Source organism: Callorhinus ursinus, unplaced genomic scaffold (genome assembly GCF_003265705.2).
Source record: "Callorhinus ursinus isolate GAN/ISIS: 27379988/994484 unplaced genomic scaffold, GSC_fseal_2.0 scaffold53, whole genome shotgun sequence".
NCBI lineage: Eukaryota > Metazoa > Chordata > Mammalia > Carnivora > Otariidae > Callorhinus > Callorhinus ursinus.
In genome coordinates this window covers 4,849,350-4,868,284 of record NW_027397115.1, presented here as the reverse complement: position 1 = coordinate 4,868,284, position 18,935 = coordinate 4,849,350, and the positions used below count along the sequence as shown (strand labels likewise).

General features: G+C 40.0%; 1 protein-coding gene across 2 annotated transcripts in view; it reads left to right on the top strand.

Annotated features, from left to right (window-relative positions):
* Nucleotides 1-18,935, top strand: part of DOK5 (docking protein 5) — a 178,056-nt gene that overhangs the window by 69,382 nt on the left and 89,739 nt on the right. For both annotated transcript variants that reach the window (XM_025853378.2, XM_073883930.1), the window contains one exon: nt 8,057-8,164. In XM_025853378.2, the coding sequence (XP_025709163.1) occupies nt 8,057-8,164 (108 nt within the window). The remainder of the gene's footprint in view (nt 1-8,056; nt 8,165-18,935) is intronic.

The window sequence follows — 18,935 nt, the reverse complement described above, 5'->3', positions numbered from 1 at the left end:
AAAGCAAACACTTCATACAAACTGCTAGGATACCTTCGAGTCCTAGCCTGGGATGTTAAGACCCCAGTTGCCGACATACTCCATTAAAAACCATCACTGGGGATAAACGCTTGGTGCCAGAGAATTTAACATTACAAATGCAAATGTCACTCTCAAATAGCTAAGCTCTAAAGTTGTCCAGATGAAAGAGCATATGGTTACAACGAAATGTCTCTTTTTAGATTGTGATAAGCTTGAAAATAAACTTCTGACAGACAGCTCGACCCTTGGCATAAGTGTGTGCCTCTCTGGGAGTCCAACTTTTCTGGGAAACTCCTGGGGTCGTGGTTAGCTTGTTCTCCAGAGCAGGGCAAACCAAAGGTGAAATCCTGGCTTTCTTTCTGCTAGCTTCACGCCCTCAAGTAATAGTCAGCGAGTCACCTTCCTGAGGCTGTATGTCCTTATACAATGGGCATAGGGAAGCATGTGCTTCACAGGACTCTGGGGGAGGGAGTTAATTGAAAGAAAAGAATGCACAGAAAGAGCTCTGCTGGCTCTCTGCAGTGGAAAGGTGCAGCTGGTACTGGGTGTTGATATTAAGATCCTGGATGAGAAGAGCATTTGGTTTGTTTTGGAGAGTAGGTAAAAATAAGGTTAGCCTGTGAGCAGTGAGGCTAATTTAGCAATGTGTGGCTGGGGGTGTGTCCTGATAGCTGGGGGGAATGCTTTGAGAAGAGCCGACCTGATTAGAGAAAGGGGATGTTGGCAAAATGGAAAATCTTCCAAAGTGCACCTTGACCTCATAGAAAAAGATAATGATCAAAAGCTAACTGCATCCCAAGGCTAGAGATGGGATACTGTGTCGGTACATGTGAGAGCTCTCTTTAGGACAGCATCCAAATTCATTGCAGAGGAGTCAATCCCAGACAGTGGACAGGACTCAGAAGTGTGGTGGAGGGCATAGAAAAAGCACCAGGTCAACATTTTAATATAAGTCTATGTAAGTAAAATTTGGGCTTGTGGGGAGATGTGGAATATCTAGAGCTTCTCACCTGGGCTGTAGCCCCTCCTCATTTTGTCTCATGAGGGACATGTCAAATGGATTTTTAGGTTGATCACAAGGTCACATGAGCTTCAACAGTTGAGAAATACTGCCATAGACCAGAGGTTGGCAAGCCGCAGCCTGGCCTGCTGCCTGATTTTTTTATCTTTTTATTTTATTTATTTTTTTTAAGATTTTATTTATTCATTTGAGAGAAAGAGAATGAGAGAGAGAGAGAAAGCACATGAGGGGGGGAGGGTCAGAGGGAGAGGCAGACTCCCTGCTGAGCAGGGAGCCCGATGCGGGACTCGATCCCGGGACTCCAGGATCATGACCTGAGCCGAAGGCAGTCGCTTAACCAACTGAGCCACCCAGGTGCCTCTGCCTGATTTTTTTAAATAAAGTTTTATTGGAAGATAACCACACCATTCATTTATGCATATTCTCTGGCTACTTTTTAAAAAAATTTTTTTAAAGATTTTTATTTATTTATTTGAGAGAGAATGAGAGAGAGAGAGAGAGAGAGAGAGCTTGAAAGGGGGAGGGTCAGAAGGAGAAGCAGACCCCCCGCCCCCCAGCAAGGAGCCCGATGCGGGACTCGATCCCAGTACTCCAGGATCAGGACCTGAGCCTTGCTTAACCAACTGAGCCACCCAGGTGCCCTCTCTGGCTACTTTTGTGCTGCAAGTGCCGAGTTCAGTAGCTCCAACAAAGACCTATGATCATCAAAGACTTAAATATTTACCCTCTGGCCCTTTACGGAAAAAGTTTTTGACACTTGCAATGGACATAGAGACCTAAATGGTCACATCTTACGTAGGCTTTCTGATTTTTCTTGAGTGTACATGGAGGGCAGTATGTAATTTCCAATTAACAGAAATGTTGTGACCAAAATTGCTTTCTGTCACCTTTATAACTGTCCATGCATTCTCCAGAAGTTAAATCTGTGACTCTGTTGTTCAACCCCTTGTCACAGACTGCTAATAAAATTAGGAACTCAAAACAAATTCTTACTTGTTTCAGCTGCTTTGTTGGCGCTGGGAGTCTCAGTGAATTTACCAGACTGTTCTTTGTTAGGAGAAGAAGCTAGTAAGTGTCAGCGATTTGAAACCTGAGCTATGCAGTTATTAAGGCTATCCAATTTTAAAGAAAATGGAAAAAAAAAACAGTACAAATCATATAGGGGTTGGTGACAATTTAAGACTGAAAATTAGATGTAATAAAGCCACTACCAAAAACTAGCAAGTGCACACTGAAGGAAATTGTCATGTAACTGCTAAATCTGGTGTCTGTCCACTCAGGTTGTCAGAACTGTGTAATGTGCTTATCTTTTTAGCTTCAGCAGTGGCTTATGCGGATTAACTTGTTCAAATCCAGGACTTTGAAGATATTCACAAAGCGTCATATTTTTCAAATGTGCAATCTCAAATCAGCGTGCACTCATCTCAGGGAGTGGTTCTGAGTTTGTCCCCCAGGGGACATTTGGCAAAGTCTGGAGATAATTCTGGCTGTCAGCTGGGTAGGGGGGAGTGTGCTGCTGGCATTCAGTTGGTAAAGGCCAGGATGCTGCTAAACATCCTGCAACTCGCAGGACACCCCACCCCCTCACACTACGAAAAATTACCTTGCCTAAAATGTCATTAGTCCTGAGATTGTGGAACCTTGATGCACGGGAGGTGAGCTATTTCAAGATGAAATTTATTCTGTCATCAGATTCTCTAACAGTATATTTATCATTAGGATTATCTATTCTTTATGTCTAGTGAGAACTACACTTAGCTATTATCCTTGGGATAACAGTTTCCTCTTTTAAATAGAAAAAAATTTAGTTAAAAAATCAATTGATAAAAAAACGTTAACTAAAATAAGTACTACAGATGGTAAGTCGATGTGTTATATAAAATACGAAGGAGATGGTTGAATGAATTAATTTTAAGGAAATAAAAAAACTGCTGTAAACTCTTGAGTGGGATTGTTCTCAAATTGTCATCTTTTTAACAACATCTGTGTTACTCCAACGAGTTGCCCATGGACCATATTCAGGGAGTCCTGTTTCATTCCCTTGGAAGAGTACTGAGATATTTAGGGTAAGTTTTTAATCCTCAGGTACTAGGTGGCTCTCCCAGAATTCTTAGGACAGAGAGTGTCCAGCGGTGAAGTTGAGAGTTCACCGGAGCTGAACAGATTTATTTCTGCTTCTTTATCTCTCTTCTGCTCATGACAGCATCTCACACTGCTCGACTTCAAAGCCCTCTGTGCACCACTTGTGGGAAAGCACACATCACAGAGGCCCACCTCATGGAGCATTTGTTGGAGAACTCTTTGTTGGCAGTCCCGAGTGGGAAGCACTGTGTTGTCTGCATCTTTATGAATATTTATGGCCTGGGTTTGCGGATTGCAAATAAAACACCTGGGGAACATGTTAAAGAGCAAATTTGTCTGGCCCCCACCCCAGGAGGTTCTGAGTCAGTAGACCTTGGCTAATCTCTAGGAATCTACATAATTAACAATTATCTTGAGTGATGCTGGACCAGCGCTGAGAATCACTGAGGTGTGATGTGTGGCAGAATGAGGAATGGCCTTGATGGTACGATTGCTCCCAACTTTTGCATTATTTCGTACCATGTGTTTGTATGTTACAAACATCCTGAGCTGCCTTTTCATAAGCCAGATTTTGGTTTTCCTTCTCTCCTGATGAACCAACATGATGTAATCTATTCGACGGTGATGCCCCCACCAATAGTTGCATGTGAATTTATGTAATAGTATTTATGCAGTTATTTGTAATATTGCACTTTTGCCCTTACTACTTAATAAAATCGAAGAAAAACAAAAAATGAAAAACAAAAATCCCCTAAACCTGCTACAGATGGATCAAAGGTGGGCATCATTAGGCGTGCTGAATTTGAGGAGTCTTTAGCTTGCATTGAACAGCCTTTGGACATAAGCCAGGAAAAGACTGGTTTGATTGTGAAGAAAATGAACAAGTATAAAAGGAAGTTAGAAATGGTATCATTTAAGAGTGAGTCTGAAAGTGGAGGCATAATTAGGAAATGTAAATTATCTTCCTAAGTGAAAATAATGTTTTGCTACAGTGGATATATTTTTGCATACCTTTAGCATGCTCAATTTCTAAAACATTTTCAGGGGCATGTGCAAAAGAAAGGGGTTGCCGATAGTAGAATGACAGCCTATTTTCCCCACTTCTTATGGAAACAGAGTAACAGTTATTCCCACTGTATTTACAGTCCTGTGGTGGTGGTCAAATTTTCAGGGAGACTGTTGTCTCATCCGTTATTCAGACACGAGTGAGATGTTGGTAAGACTTCTATGTGTCAACCACAGGACTGGAAATGTTAATTTTCATGGTGGGGTCTCTATCCTGAGAGGTGTATGTTTGAATTCTTACCAGTGGCTCTTACAATGTGGCTGCTTAAAGTTCCATAGTCCATTGGTTAATTACACTGTGGTCTGATATAGCAGCAGGAGGAGGACTGGTAAAAAATGTAGATAACTGTTCTTAGATTAGGCTATAATTTTAAGAGTTTGCTTAAATATCCCTCCATTTTTCCCTTTAAAAAATTTTAAGTATTTTATTTTGAGGCAGTTGTAGATTTATATTCAGTTTTAAGAAATCTTACACAAAGATCCTGTACCCTTTACCCAGTTTCCCTGGTGATAACATCTTCAAAACTATAATGCAACATCATACCCAAGATATTGACATTAATACAGTCAAGATACAGGATGGCTCCATTGCTGCAAGGATCCCTCATGTTCCCCTTTTGTCGACATATCTACTTCCCATCTCTAACCCCTGATAATCCCAGGTCTGTCCTCCATTTGTGTAATTTTGTCATTTCAAGAATGCTATAAATAGGGTCATATAGTATGTATCCTTTTAGGTTTGCCCCCCTGCAAGCATGATTATCTGAAAATTCATTCAAATTGTTGCGGTATTGATAGTTCAATTGTTTTTATAGCTAAGTAGTATTCCATGATATAGATGGACCACATTAACCCACTGAAGAATAAATGGATGTTTTCAGTTTTGCACTGATACATATCAAGCTGCTATGAACATTTATGTTCAGATGGTGTGTGTGTTGGCGGTGGGGGAAGTTTGCATTTTCCCGGGATAGATTCCTAAGATAGCAACTGTGGGTCATATGTTGCTTGTTTAGTTTTTAAAGAAACTACCCAGCTATGTTTCAGAGTGCCTGTAGCATTCCACATTCCGACCAGCAAAGTGTAAGAGACCCAATTTCTCTGCATCCTTTCAGCACTTGGTGGTGGTATTTTTTTTTTTTTAAGCCAATCTGATAGATGTGTACTGATATTTCATTGTGGTTTTAATTTACATTTACCTGATGGCTAATAATGTTTTCTGTGCTTCATCATCTGTGCATCCTCTTTGGTGAAATGTGTGTTCATGGTTTTTGTTTTTTGTTTTCCTTCCATTTTGTTATTGGATTGTTTGATTCTTTACTGTTGAGTTTTAAGACTTCTTTATGTATCCAGATACTAATCCTTTGCCAGACTTGTGGTTTCCAAACATTTCTTCCCACTCTGTAACTTGTCTTTTCATCCTCTTAATTGGCTTTTTCACAAAGCAAAAATTTTAAGTTTTGAGAAGGTACAGTTTGGCAAGTTTTTCTTTTATGGGTTGTACTTTTGGTATGAAGTCTAAGAATTCTTTGTCCAGACCATGATCCCAAATTTGGTCTTTTTTTTTTTTTTCTAAAGTCTTATAGTTTTGTTTTATATTTAAGTCCATTGTGAGTTTATTTTTGTGTAAGATGAATGTTTTAGGTTAAGGTGTTTGTTTATTGTGCTTTTTTGTATTTGTTTTTTTCTTCAGATATTCAATTATTCCAGTGCCAGTTGTTTGAAAGGCTACTCTTTCTCTGCCGAATTACTTTTCTGTTTCTGTCTCCATGCTTTTTTATTTCTTGATAAGTTTAATAACTATGCAAGATGAAAGCCAATAGAATTGATTTTAATTGTACTATTTTACTGATGCCTCTGGATATTTAAGAAATAACAATTCTCTTTCATTTATTTTACAGTATTAATTTTTATTATACAAAACAAAAACAAGCAACCCCCCCTTCTTTCTCATGTCATTAAGAAATTCCTTCTGAAATTTATTTCAAATGATATACCTATGGTATCCTATAGAGAGGTAACATATATATTACTGGTGTAGCATAATTTACTCTATATATTGTGTGTACTATTCATATTACTACATTTTTAATATAAATGACTACCTATATTATCTTACAGATGCGTACGTCTATATTGTATTATATATATTATGTACCACATATTATATACTTACTGTTTATAATAGACATACTATCATTAACTTTGTCCTTCCTTATTTTTGAGGCTTTTGTAGTTTCTCTTTATTATTATTATAAATAATAATACTAGAATTATACATTCAGCAGGATGAGGCACATATCTTACCCTCTGTATTCAGAGCAAAACTTCAGCATGGAGTGGAGTTCATGTTCTTTTTACCACCCCAAAGAAAACGATTAATGAGTGTTTAGTTTCCGGAGTGAGAAGAGAAAAACAGAATCTATTTAGCACTGCAGACAAGTAGTAGCAAACCTGAATTCCTCATCCACCTGCCAGTTACTAATAAAGTTGTAGAAGGCATTTTAAATTGAGTATGGTTTGAATAGCCGAATGTTTTATGTGGACTTTTTGTTTCTTCTTACTAGCTCAGAGGTTCTTTAAACTTTATAGTGCATAAAATTTATTTATGGGTTGACTATACAAAACCACATAAATATGGTACTTAGAAGGTGATTTAAGGATCAGGGAGATAATTGTGACTGAATACGTACCCACCTGTCTGCTCTTGAATTCAGAATTCCTCTGTCGATTTGGGCTGCATTTGGGCTTTTTCTTTCCGATACATTCTTATTCTTTTAAAGTTCTTCATATTTGTTGTCAGATGGCCTCTAGAGGTCACCAGCAGAGTGTAAGAGTGCCACTCAGATCTCTGCTATCAGTGAATATTATCATTAATATACATCCTTATTAATTTTTAGGTTAAAACATCTCAATTTATTTTGCTTTTGGAGAACATTGTTTTTCATTTACTCATTAGCTCTGTGCACTTTCCTCTCTTTGGTATGATTAATATTTTAGTGTCTAATTTATATTGGTTATTCCAATCTAGGTAGCTTTGGTTGCTCAGATAAGAACTCTAATCAGCCTCACTCAATTAAGAGTGATGTTGATGGTGGTGGGTTCCTAGGGACACAGATGATTTCCAGGAAAACCAGGAGAAGTCAGCAACAGAAAGATGACAAAGGACTAAAATGTCTCTTCTGCCTGGAATAGAAATTATCTAGTTCTCTGTACCAGGTTCCACTGCTTAACTATTAGGCCCGTGATTCAACATGGTCGCCAACCTCAGTTTATAACCTACCAGGGTTTACCTCTCAACTCAGCCTGTGCCTCAGTATGACAGTAGTTTTCGAGTCTCTGGGTTGGATTTTCTGAGGGAGAATCTGATTGGTGTTTATCAGTCATTTATTAGCTAGTCTAGTGTCTGACCCAACTCTTGACCCTCAGTTATAAGGGACGTCTTATGACACGTAGGGGCCATCTCTTTATAGGGCTCTCAGTGAAGTCTTCAGCATACATTGGGCCCATGGTTTCCATATTTAATTGCATTTGAAATAAGAGCATGTGCCATGAATGCCTATATTATTTGTGCTGATTTTTATCTCTGGGACTTTTTCTGAAATGTTGCTACTAATACTGTGAGTGAAAGGTTAAGAAATTTGCCTTTAAATATTCATTTTCATTTGATTCCAGCAATCAAATGACATAATATGCCTGTTGTGGAAACAGTTTTGGGTTTTAAAATTTTATTTTCCCAAAGTAGCATGATGCTTATGGCTTATGAATACTTTACACATGAAAACATCAAAAAGAAAACATTTGACTGTAAATGTCAGTAATATCTCAGTCAGTGATGCTGAACTCTGTCTTTGTATTTCCTCCCAGATATATCAGCGATGCTGGCTAGTATTCAAGAAAGCTTCAAGCAAAGGTCCAAAAAGACTGGAGAAATTTTCCGATGAACGTGCTGCATATTTTAGGTGTTATCATAAGGTAAAACTGGATTGTTGTGGCTTTCTAGAAATCTGTTCACAAATAGGTAACCTGAGTTCACTGAATCTAAAAACTTGTCTGGGTCATTTAACAAAAGTACAATTAATCCTTTTTCCAAGGACAAAACATCTCTAAATTACTATTTGTTAATTGTTTAAAATAATGGACTACCGTAAAGTTTCTCTTCTGATTTTGTACTATTTGTTGTTGTTGTTTTTCCAATCTCTAGTGTAGAATTTACCATGTTCTTTTTGAATTTTCATTTTGCGTAGTAAACCCAACTCCCAACATTGAAGCCCCTTGGGAGTAAAGAGTAGGTCTCCGTGTATCTAGCACATCTAGTGCCTGACGCAGGTTAGATCCTCATTCGGTGCTTGGAACGTGGGGTGAGGACGAGGGGAAGAACCTGGAAAACAGATGAATGGTGAAGGAGGAGGAAGTTCTCCTCATTAGTTTATTTTTTTTAAGCTTGATGCCTAAATTTAATTCAGACTTGCAGTTTGAATAGTGGTAGTCAGCTTTCCTCACTAAAAATAGTAATGGTGTATTAAAATACCTCCTTTGGGAGTAGAAAATGAAGGAAAATACAAGGCAGACTTGGATTTACAAATTAGCCATGTCTTTCCCTCTACAGGGCAATGTTTTTTCATGCCCCTTGTTAATGGGCAGCCTGTGTCTTTTCTCTTTTCATGAAATGACGTAAAAATGCATGGTAAACTTCTTTTCCCCCCAAGGTGCTGGTTGTTTCTGTTTGGAGAAAATACTACTCTTGTCTATGGAGGAATTGTTTATTTTTATGACAGAACATTTGAATTGTTTCAGTATTCTATCCTGAGATTCTGATCCTTATTTGGTGAGATTTTGTCAGGAGTGGGGCTACTTGCCATTTACAATTTTACGTGAAGCCAATAGATTTAGTAGCACAGTAATTTGGCTAGGTGATGGAAAGTGAATAATCTTTCCTTTTTACGCAAATTCTCCACAGGTGGGGAGTTTAGGACTTCTTATGAAGGGGCTGTTTTGACACCTTGGTTTATCCAGTAATGAAAAGCAGTAGGGCAAGCTGCGTTCCTTTGCAATTTAGAGAAATAAAGCATATGCCGTGCTTTATAGGCACATCTGCACATACATGAGGAAGAAAAAGCACTAAGCAAGACTTTGAGATAAGTAGGGAAGGGAGTCAAGAGTTTATCTTCCATGTGTACTATTTCCCCACCATTTCATAATGAAGTTCCATATTCCAAGATCAGCTTCCTTCCCAGCCTACCTTTAACGTAAGGGAGAGCCCAAGGAAACCTCTTTAGGAGTCTAGAATTTCCTCCACCATTTCTCTTCCACGTGCCACGGATGTCCACTATTCAGATAAGGGTGTTTGTCCTCAGGCAAGAGTTGGTGACTTGCAAATCTATTAGATAGGAGCCGTGATCCGTGAGGCCCGTGATAGCATACCTTGGAACCCTTGCAAATAATCTTGAGCCAATCTCAGTATTTCTATAACACCTGAAATTCCTGGCGTCCAGACGTTTTGGACCAGGTGTATTATGTCCCTGTTAATCCCACACGTACCCAGTGTCTTTGCTAATAGTAAGATGGTGAACAATGATGTGGGAATGGCGTGCTTCATTTTTACTTGAGCGGCCTTGCCTTAAAAGGAGCTCAAAATGCCCAAGGAGGTGTTTGGTTTATCTATAGGACAAAAGGAGAGTCTTCTCCAGGTTTCTCCTCCTTAACTGACATTGATTCCTTCCCTCCACCTCTCAGGTCCATCAAATCCTGGTGACCAGATTCCCTACCCCGATAGACTATTTTCTTCATTGTTCTTTATTGCCTTCTCATTATAATTAACAAGGTCATCTAAAGACTTCATCTCCTAGGCGGCCAGAAGTTGTGGTTCTACATCAGTTCTCTCTTGAGAACCGTCTGTAACTTTACAATTTACCATCTGATGGCATGTTTGTGTCACCCCAAAATTCATGTGTTGAAGCCTAACCCCCAAAGTGATGACATTTGGAGATGGGGCCTTTGGGAGGTGTTTAGGTCATGAGGGTGGAGCCATCATGACTGGAATTCGTGCTCTTATAAAAGAGATCCCAGGGAGCTTCCTCCTTCATTCCTCCATGTGAGGACACAGCCATCTGTGAACCAGGAAGTGGGGCCTCACCAGACGCTGAATCTGCCAGTGGCTACCTTGGGCTTCCCAGGCTCCAGAACGGTGAGAAACAAATTTCTGTTGTTTATTAGCCACCCAGTCTGTGGTAATTTGTTACAGCAGCTCAGATGGACTAAGACACCATCAGTCGTGTGTGACCACTAATGTTGATCAGTCCTTTCTTGTTCTGGTAGAGTTCCAAATAGAGCCCAGAAATCCCTGATTCCTCACAATCCCCTGTACCTAATATAGAAAAATAAAGAAATAGGCTATGCTTTGCTTACAGACTTTCCCATACCTAAGAGAAGAAAGAAGACAAGTGAGGAATACGTTACAGGAACTCCCCAAATCCAGTCTGTCAGCAAGTGATGTTGGCTCTGTGTTCAACATGCGTAGAGACTCCAGACATTCTCACAACCTCTGTTGCTACCGCTGTGGTCCAAGCCACTGGGCTGCCTAATGCCCAGCCCTCTAGAGTCTATTCAAAACACTCATATCACATCATGGTACTCCAGGTAAAACCCTCAGCCAGGTATTTATAATGGCCTACACAGTCACATGATTTGATTCCTTGTCCCCTGTTTCACCTCATCTGCTCAGTACCCCCATCCCACTTTACTCTGCGGCAGGCACCCTGGGCTCTCTGCTTTCCTGAGAGCACTGTGTGTCGTGTTTCCTTTTCTGGAATGCTCTCCCCACAAATATCCACGTAGCTCATTTCCCTATGTTGTTCAGGTCATTGCTCAAATTCCTCCTCTAAGAGAGACTATTCCTTGATCTCTTATTTAATATAGAATCCTTTGACACACCCTGTCCATCTCTATTTTTCTCTTCAGCTCTTATCACTACATGTATATTTGTTTGGTTATTTCTTACTGTCTTCCCCACACCACAACCATAAAATAAGGTCCACAAGAGCAGGTTTCATGGGGCGGGGGTGGAGGCATGGTTCACTATCAGTGATCATTGCCTAATACGTAGTAGACATATTTTAAACTATTGGTTGAGTAGCAACGAATATTATCAATATATGAGACAGAGTACATACAAATGGCTTTGTGTCATATTTTTACTTAGCTTACCAAAAGAAATCTGTACTTGAGACACCTGAAGCCAGGAAAAGGAATCTTGATTTGAAGGATATGGGGTGGATAGTGATGGGGGCAGAAAAAGCCAGGGTTGGGAAGTTTTAGTAGGACAGACTCAAATGTAAAACCAAAGTAGATTATAATGATCCCCCCAGAATGTGAACCAAGTAAGGGAAGATTGAGGACAAACTTGTCCTATTTCAGACTTCTACCTGCTGGCTTTGGAATTTAATATGTAAATCTTTGAGGACTGTGGTAAGCCACATTCTCTTTCATCTATAATAATCATTAACCAAAGTTCAAAGCATTAGAATGGAAGAATTATCTACGTTAAGCCTCCAAGCCCTTGATGAGTTCCTGTAGCCATTCATCCTCACTCTCTCAGATCTGATACATTTGGTATTAATCTCTTGGGGGCATATAAAAAGCCAGAATAACTCTGCGATATGCGTTTTTTATCTAAATGCTGTGTAATTTATGAATCTTGATAATAAAATACTGAGGTTATAAGTAACACACCGTGACCAGATTTCAGAATTTATTCGAATATAAATAAAGCAATTTCTGAAAGAAACGAGGAACTGTCCATTATGCTTTTTGATCAGTACAGTGGTGGTGTGGAGGAAATCTGTAGCATTGATGAGACCGCAGTGCCTCTTTTGTTTCATTCTTAAGAGATAGTATTAAGAAAAAAAATTGCCACTTTTGCATATCTGATTCTTATTAGAAGTTATAAAACAGGAAATTGACTGCAGAATTTTAAAACTTGATGCCTTCTTCTCTGAAAATGTAGCTAAAGATGAGCTGATGAAAAAAAATTGGAAAATAAATACATGAATAATGCACATACAGAACAATTCATTTTTCATTTCTTTACCTCTTCCATGAAGTTCCCCTCGAGCACCATCGCTGTCAGAGATGGCTGTGAAATTGATTAACTGTAATTGCAACAATATTAATACTCCAGTGACTTTAAATATAGTTCCTGACCTTCTTGTTAAAGGCAAGTTCCACTGTTTTCATTCAGGAAATTAAAGTGGCTCACCCCAACCAGAAGGGGTTGAGCGTTTCTATGATTAATTTTATTTTTTCAAAATGAATAACAATTGGAAGGCAATCTAAGTGGAAGGAAGACCGTCTACTGTTTTTGAGACCAAGCCAAATGGTGGTGTGGGAAGTATGCTGGACCCAGATTTGGGAAACCTGCTTTCTAATCCTGGCTTTGCCACCGTACGTGGATGATAGGTTGCTTCAGGTCTGTGTAAGTGTGACCTCTGTTAAAAGACACATATTGAACATTTTAAGAGTTTATTTGAGCAAAAAATCGATTCGAGTCATACAGCACCAAACTGGAAGTGGTAGGAATCCCCCACCAAGAGGAGTTGGGGAGGGACTTTTATTGTGAAAAGGAGGAAGCAAAGTAAGGCAGTTATTGATTGGCTGTAGCTTAAAGCCTAGATGGCTGTGATTGGTTGTCCTTAACATTTTGACTTCATCACCCTGAGGCATTTACAGGCTCGTGATTTGGTTTGCTTCCATAGGCTCTCAGGGCATGAGAGCCACATCAGTCTAATGGTCTCCTTGTTTAATTAATGTAACACCTCCAAGGTAAGTCACAGCATGGCTTCTCCATCATCGCACATTGCTGAGCCTGCAGGATTCAGTTCACTTTGGGCCAGAAGGATCGTTCTAACTGATTCTCTAATACAGTGTTTCCCAAAATGTATTCCAGGGATTCTGAAAGAGGGGAGTTCCAGGAGGACCAGGATTCTGTGGTCAAAGAAGTTTGGGAACTGCAACATTTTCATCCATTCTTGAGATTCCTAATCCACTGTAGCTTATCAGAGCCTCTGAGGAGACCTATAGTTAGGACACCTGAGTAACTTTGAGTCAACATTTCCAAAACTGATTGGACCCTGGAGCTACTTTTTTTTTTTAATCATATGTTCCATGGAACAAATAAGTTTAATTCTAAGGAACCCAGTTTTGGATATGCTGCTTATGTGTATTACCTTGTTTATTAGATGTCCACTTGGCCTGTTGTTATTTCAACAGTGCGCATCTGGGGATGGTCATTCCTACTTCACCAGAATCATAGGGTTAACTTGTGTATCAAATGAATACATGTTCATGAATGTATCAGAAAAATGGGAGACCCTCTTACTGCAAAGAGTAATAGCCATTATTATTTTTGCCAAGAGTTATTTGTTCTGTCATTCTGTCCTTCCTAAGTGAGTAGGTCACTTTCCATCTCCCAAACCCATTGTTAGACCTTGTTCTTGGTTTCTGCAAAAGTAGGATTCCAGGTTCTTCACAGTAGGCTAACGTCCTAAAAATCATTTCTCTAGAATTTCCACCAACTTATCACTAGTGTGTGTGTGTGTGTGTGTGTGTGTGTATGTCTGTGTGTCTGTGTGTTAATGTTTTCTGTACTAATGACTCATTCTTGTTTACTCAGCTTCTTTCTCTTCTAAAACATTTCCTCTTGTGACGTAGCTGTCTATAATACATCTTTTCAAAATTTTACCATATATCATAGCCTCTTTTTTCAATACTCACACACTAGCTTTGGAGTCATTCCCTCTTTGTGCAAGAAACTACCCACCAGACCCTGTTCTGGAAGCTGCCTTCACTTACACCAGTAAGTACATGCCTCTTTATATCTCCACAGATTAAATTATAACTTATTACTTGGAAGCTTTTCCCAGAAGGTAAATGCTTCCATATCCACGTTTCTTAGGCAAAGGTAGAGTGGATAGATGGGGTTAACTCTAGTACCCAAACCACATTTTCCTGTTCTAAGTATTCAAGGAGATAAAAGTATGCACCAGTGTGCCAGAGGCTTCTGAAATATGTTCACAATTGAATTAACTATCTTTCCTACCCGAGCCTGGTTCCTTTCTGGAGTTCCATGTCTCAGTGTGAGGCACTGATATCCATTCTGTTAATCAAGTCAGGAGCCAGGGAAATGTCCTAGATTCACCGTCTTCCTTATCCCGTCTCTTGTCTAGTCCATCACCACGTTTGCTCTTACTCCTGTCCTTGCACGGACACCCTTTCTTGCCTGGTCCATGTGGCAGACGTTAATCGATCCCTTGAAGTCTCTACTGTGTCTTTACCTCCCCGGGACTCTTCCTGACCCACCCCACGTTAGCCTGTCTTCTGGGCCCCTTCTGCCTGGATGCCCCTATCATATTGAAAGCGGTGATTTATTTTCATGCTGGTGGCAGATTCTCTCTGGTTGGTGCTGACCCCATAATCATACCCTTTCTTCCTTGGTGATGCATGGCTGATTTTTAGCTGAACACAAGGTTACCCAAAGAAAATACACCTATGTAGTGAGGTATGACCATATGACTAAATCCTGGCCTGAGTGTAAGCAGGGAAGGTGATATGTCCTTCATCTGTTTCTCTTTCCTGTTGATTAGAAAATGGACATTAGCCATCTTGGCCCACAAAATGGAAAAGACCTTGGGCTGAAGATGGCAAAGCAACAGGATATGTCCCATGAAAGTGTAGAAGGAGATGTCAGGGGCTGGTTTGTGCTCCCTGACACCATATGTCCCAGTCTCGTTCAGGCTGCAGTAACAAAATATCATAGACAGGTGATTCATATAACAGGAATTCACTTCTCCTGGTTCTGGAGGTTATGAGTCGAAGATCAGGGTGCCAGCATGGTCAGATTCTGGTGAAGGCCCTCTCCTGTGTTTCAGATTGCTGACTTTTTGGTGTGTCCATATGTGGTGGAAGGAAAGAGGGAGCTCTCAGGATTCTCTTTTATAAAAGCAATGATTCCATTCCTGAGGGCTCCACCGCCATGATGGAATCACTTCTAATACCATCACATTGGGCATTGGGTTTCAACATACGAATTTTGGGAGGACACAGATATTCAGCCTATAGCACCACAGAACACCAGGTCAGCCCTAGACTATCTCTGTTTCTCTCATGTGAGAGGGGTAACTCCCATTGTATTCAAACCTCATAATCTTGGATGTTTTCTCATGTGCAGCAGAGAACTGGTAGAGTTTACCCTAACTGGTAGAGACAATAGAATACATTTTCCTCATTGCCCAGTGCACTCTGGGTAGAGAACTCTGTTACAACCAAGAGGATCCTACTGTGATCCTCTCTGTTGGATTATGATGTCTTTAAAGGTGGGAACTGTGCTTTATTCAGCTTTGTGTGTCCTCGGGGCCCACCATACTGTCTGGTACAGTGGCTACTTTAGATCCCAGGAACACTTAGGGAGCCCAGGAAATGATCTGTGGCCAGCTATACTAGGACCGCATAGTGGAAATGTTAGGAGACCCTTTGGTATATGGAGCATAAAAAGAGCAGTGTGGATCATGCCAAATTCTCGGTCATTGGAAATTACTGCATGGTTTTGTCTTACAGAGAAGACTGTCTAATAAATAAAGACAGCCCTGTCACAGTTGTAGAGAAACTTAAATTTTTAAAAATCTATATAAAATCCACACAAGGTTAAAAAAGTCAAATGATGTTGGAGGGCTGATGATAAAAATTAACTTTTGCTTACTTCATCTCTCCCCTCCAATTGTGGGCTGAATTATGTATGTTTAAGTCCTAACCCTGGCTGTCTATGAATATGGCCTTATTTGGAAATAGGGTCTTTGTAGATGTCATCAATTTCGGATGAGGTTACTGGATTTGGTGTTCTGGTAAGAAAAGACGCAGACACACTGGGGAAGCTGGGGGCAGAGACTGGAATGATACAGCCACAAACCAGGGGATGCCAGGGATTGTGGGCCACTGCCAGAAGCTAGGGGAGAAGCCTGGAACACATTCTCCATCAGAGCCTTCAATAGGAACCACCCCTGCTGACACCTTGATTTTGGGTTTAGGCCTGCAGAGAGAAGACATTTCTGATGTGCAGGATGCCCAGTTTGTGATGCTTTGTTATGGCAGCCCTAGGAAGCTCATACACCTCCCCAGGCCTAATCACCACCTTCGTAACTTGCTTTCATTTTCTTGGTAGTTGTTTCTGTAACTCTAAATGATATGTTTTATCCCTCTTATTTTGTCGACCTCCTACATTATGAACAGATTCCCCATGTTAGGAAGTTAATGATGTGGCTCACTTATACTGCCCCTCACCAAATCTTCCCTTTTCCTTATGAGTGTTGGTGACTACATTATTTTAAAGAACTACTGATTATATGTGCAACATTCGATAACATACTTAAATGTCTGTGCCTTTCCCCATTAATGTTGGGAAGTATTTCTTGACACCCAAGCTCATATGATGAAGGTACTGTTTCCTCCATCCTTTACTTGTCTCTGCTCCAACTTGTCAGGCTTTCTTCGCTTCCATCTTATCCAACTCCAGATTATTGCTGCCTTATAGGAATAGGAGCCCGCTGTTGTCATGCATTCCACTCTTTGAAGAGAAACTGGAAATGCAGATTTTTTTTTGGTGAGAACTTCTAACATTTAAGTGTATTTGTAAAATACAGCATAGACCAAATCAAACATCTCTCTGAGTTGTACTGACTCGTAAGCTCTCCCACCCAAACTTTTTTTTTTAATCTTTGAGTTACTTCTTGAATAATAGTAGAAGGAGAAAGTGACAGTCCTGCAGGAGTCCACATGAGACACTATACTTAGTAGGTCAACTATTTTAGCATGTATAAACTACAAACAGAACTGTCACAATACTTTGTGATGAATAGAACATCTTATTTCCTTTCAGTTATTTATATTGGGCTTATGTGTATGTATATATGTGCATCATGATGAAAAACTTCACCAACACTTCAGCTACAATAGGACTTTCATCAGAACCGCACACATTCATCATGAGATCTTATTTTAGTCCAAAACACCCATGAAAGCTGTCAAAGATAGGTTTATTCTGTATGCCTCCCTTACAAGAGTAGAAGAAGACAAAGAGAACCAAATCAGAGAGAAAGAAAAGTCTATCAGGCAGTATAGCCATCCTTGATTCAAGATTGAAGGTGGTGTCAGTCCAAATTGTAACACTTCAACCATGGTGTCTGTCCTGGCCATTGGGTCCTATATCATCGGTGAGTTGTAAAACAAGCTGGTTTCAAAACGATGCCTCTAAAGGATCTTTTGTTTGAGGCTTCCCATCACCCTTAGAATCATATCTAAACCCACTGCTATTACCACAAACTAAGGCCTTGAGTGATTGTGCTGCAGCACACATCTCAGACTATCCCATGCCACTCATCACCTTGCTGCACTTTTGTGCCACCTCAGGACCTTTGCATCTGCTATTCCTTTGGTCTGCAAAGCCTTTCCCAGGGTTTCTTCTCTTACTTTATTTTATTTTTTATTTTTTAAGCTTTTATTTATTTATTTGACACAGAGAGAGAGCGAGCACAAGCAGGGTGAGTGGCAGGCAGTGGGAGAGGGAGAAGCAGGCTCCCCACTGAGCAGGAAGGCTGATGCAGGACTCAATCCCAGTTCCCCGGGATCATGACCTGAGCTGAAGGCAGATGCTTCACCAGTGAGCCACCCAGGCGCCCTCTTACTTTAGATACTAACTTAAATATCATTGCCTCAAAAAGGCCTTATTTGAACCCTCTGTGCAAGTCTGAATCACATTTCTTATTAAAATCATAACACTTATCACTATTAAAAGTATGTCATTCATTTATTTCTATGCTTGTTTAGTGCTAGTTAACAGTAAGCCCCAGGAGGCCAGGGATCCTGTCTTGTGTGTTCAGCTCTGCACCATCAGCATCTTTATCAACATAGGGAATATAATAAGCATTCATTAAATGTTGGTTGAATTTATGGTAGAAGGGAGAATATAGTACACCATGGGTTTGGGGAAAGAAAGGCTGTTCACTACATTTAAATTGTATCTTAAATTCCTAATCGACTAAGTGTGAAAAAGATAATAAGACTGGCTTCACAAGGTTATGTGAAGATTTTTTTAAAAATAGTGTAAGGTGGGCACTTTATACTTTGTAAGCCTTTTGGGATAAATCATAAATAACTTCTTTAAATACATGTGCTTTTGGACAATACTGTTTAAGCTAGAGGTTTTCCGTTGATTATTCTAATAGTTGATATTTATTGAGACCTTACTTTGTCCCAATAGGCACTGAACACAATACTTCAGATATGTTGGTTCAATTCCACAGCAGTTTTATGAGACAGAGAGTATTATCATTCCCATTTTACAGATGAGGAAATTCAGGATGAGTGAAGTTGAGGAACATGCCCAAAATTATACAGTTGGGAAGCGACAGAATTAGAGCTGGAGCCTAGGCATTCTGGCTCCAAAGCCCACATTCTTAATACCCATGGTACACTACCTCCCAGAGATAGTCTTAGTTCACATGATACCTTGTTTAGATGGCCCAGCGTTTAGGTAAATAAAAGAAAGAACTGTTCTCATTGAAGCAGGAATGGAGGTTGGAGTGGGGAAGAGAGATCCCCACATTCATTCTTACCCCACTGGTCATGTTCCCAGAGGCTCATAGAGATATTCCGAAGAACACATTTGAAAACTATTTGTTTACATTTTTCAATGTTACAC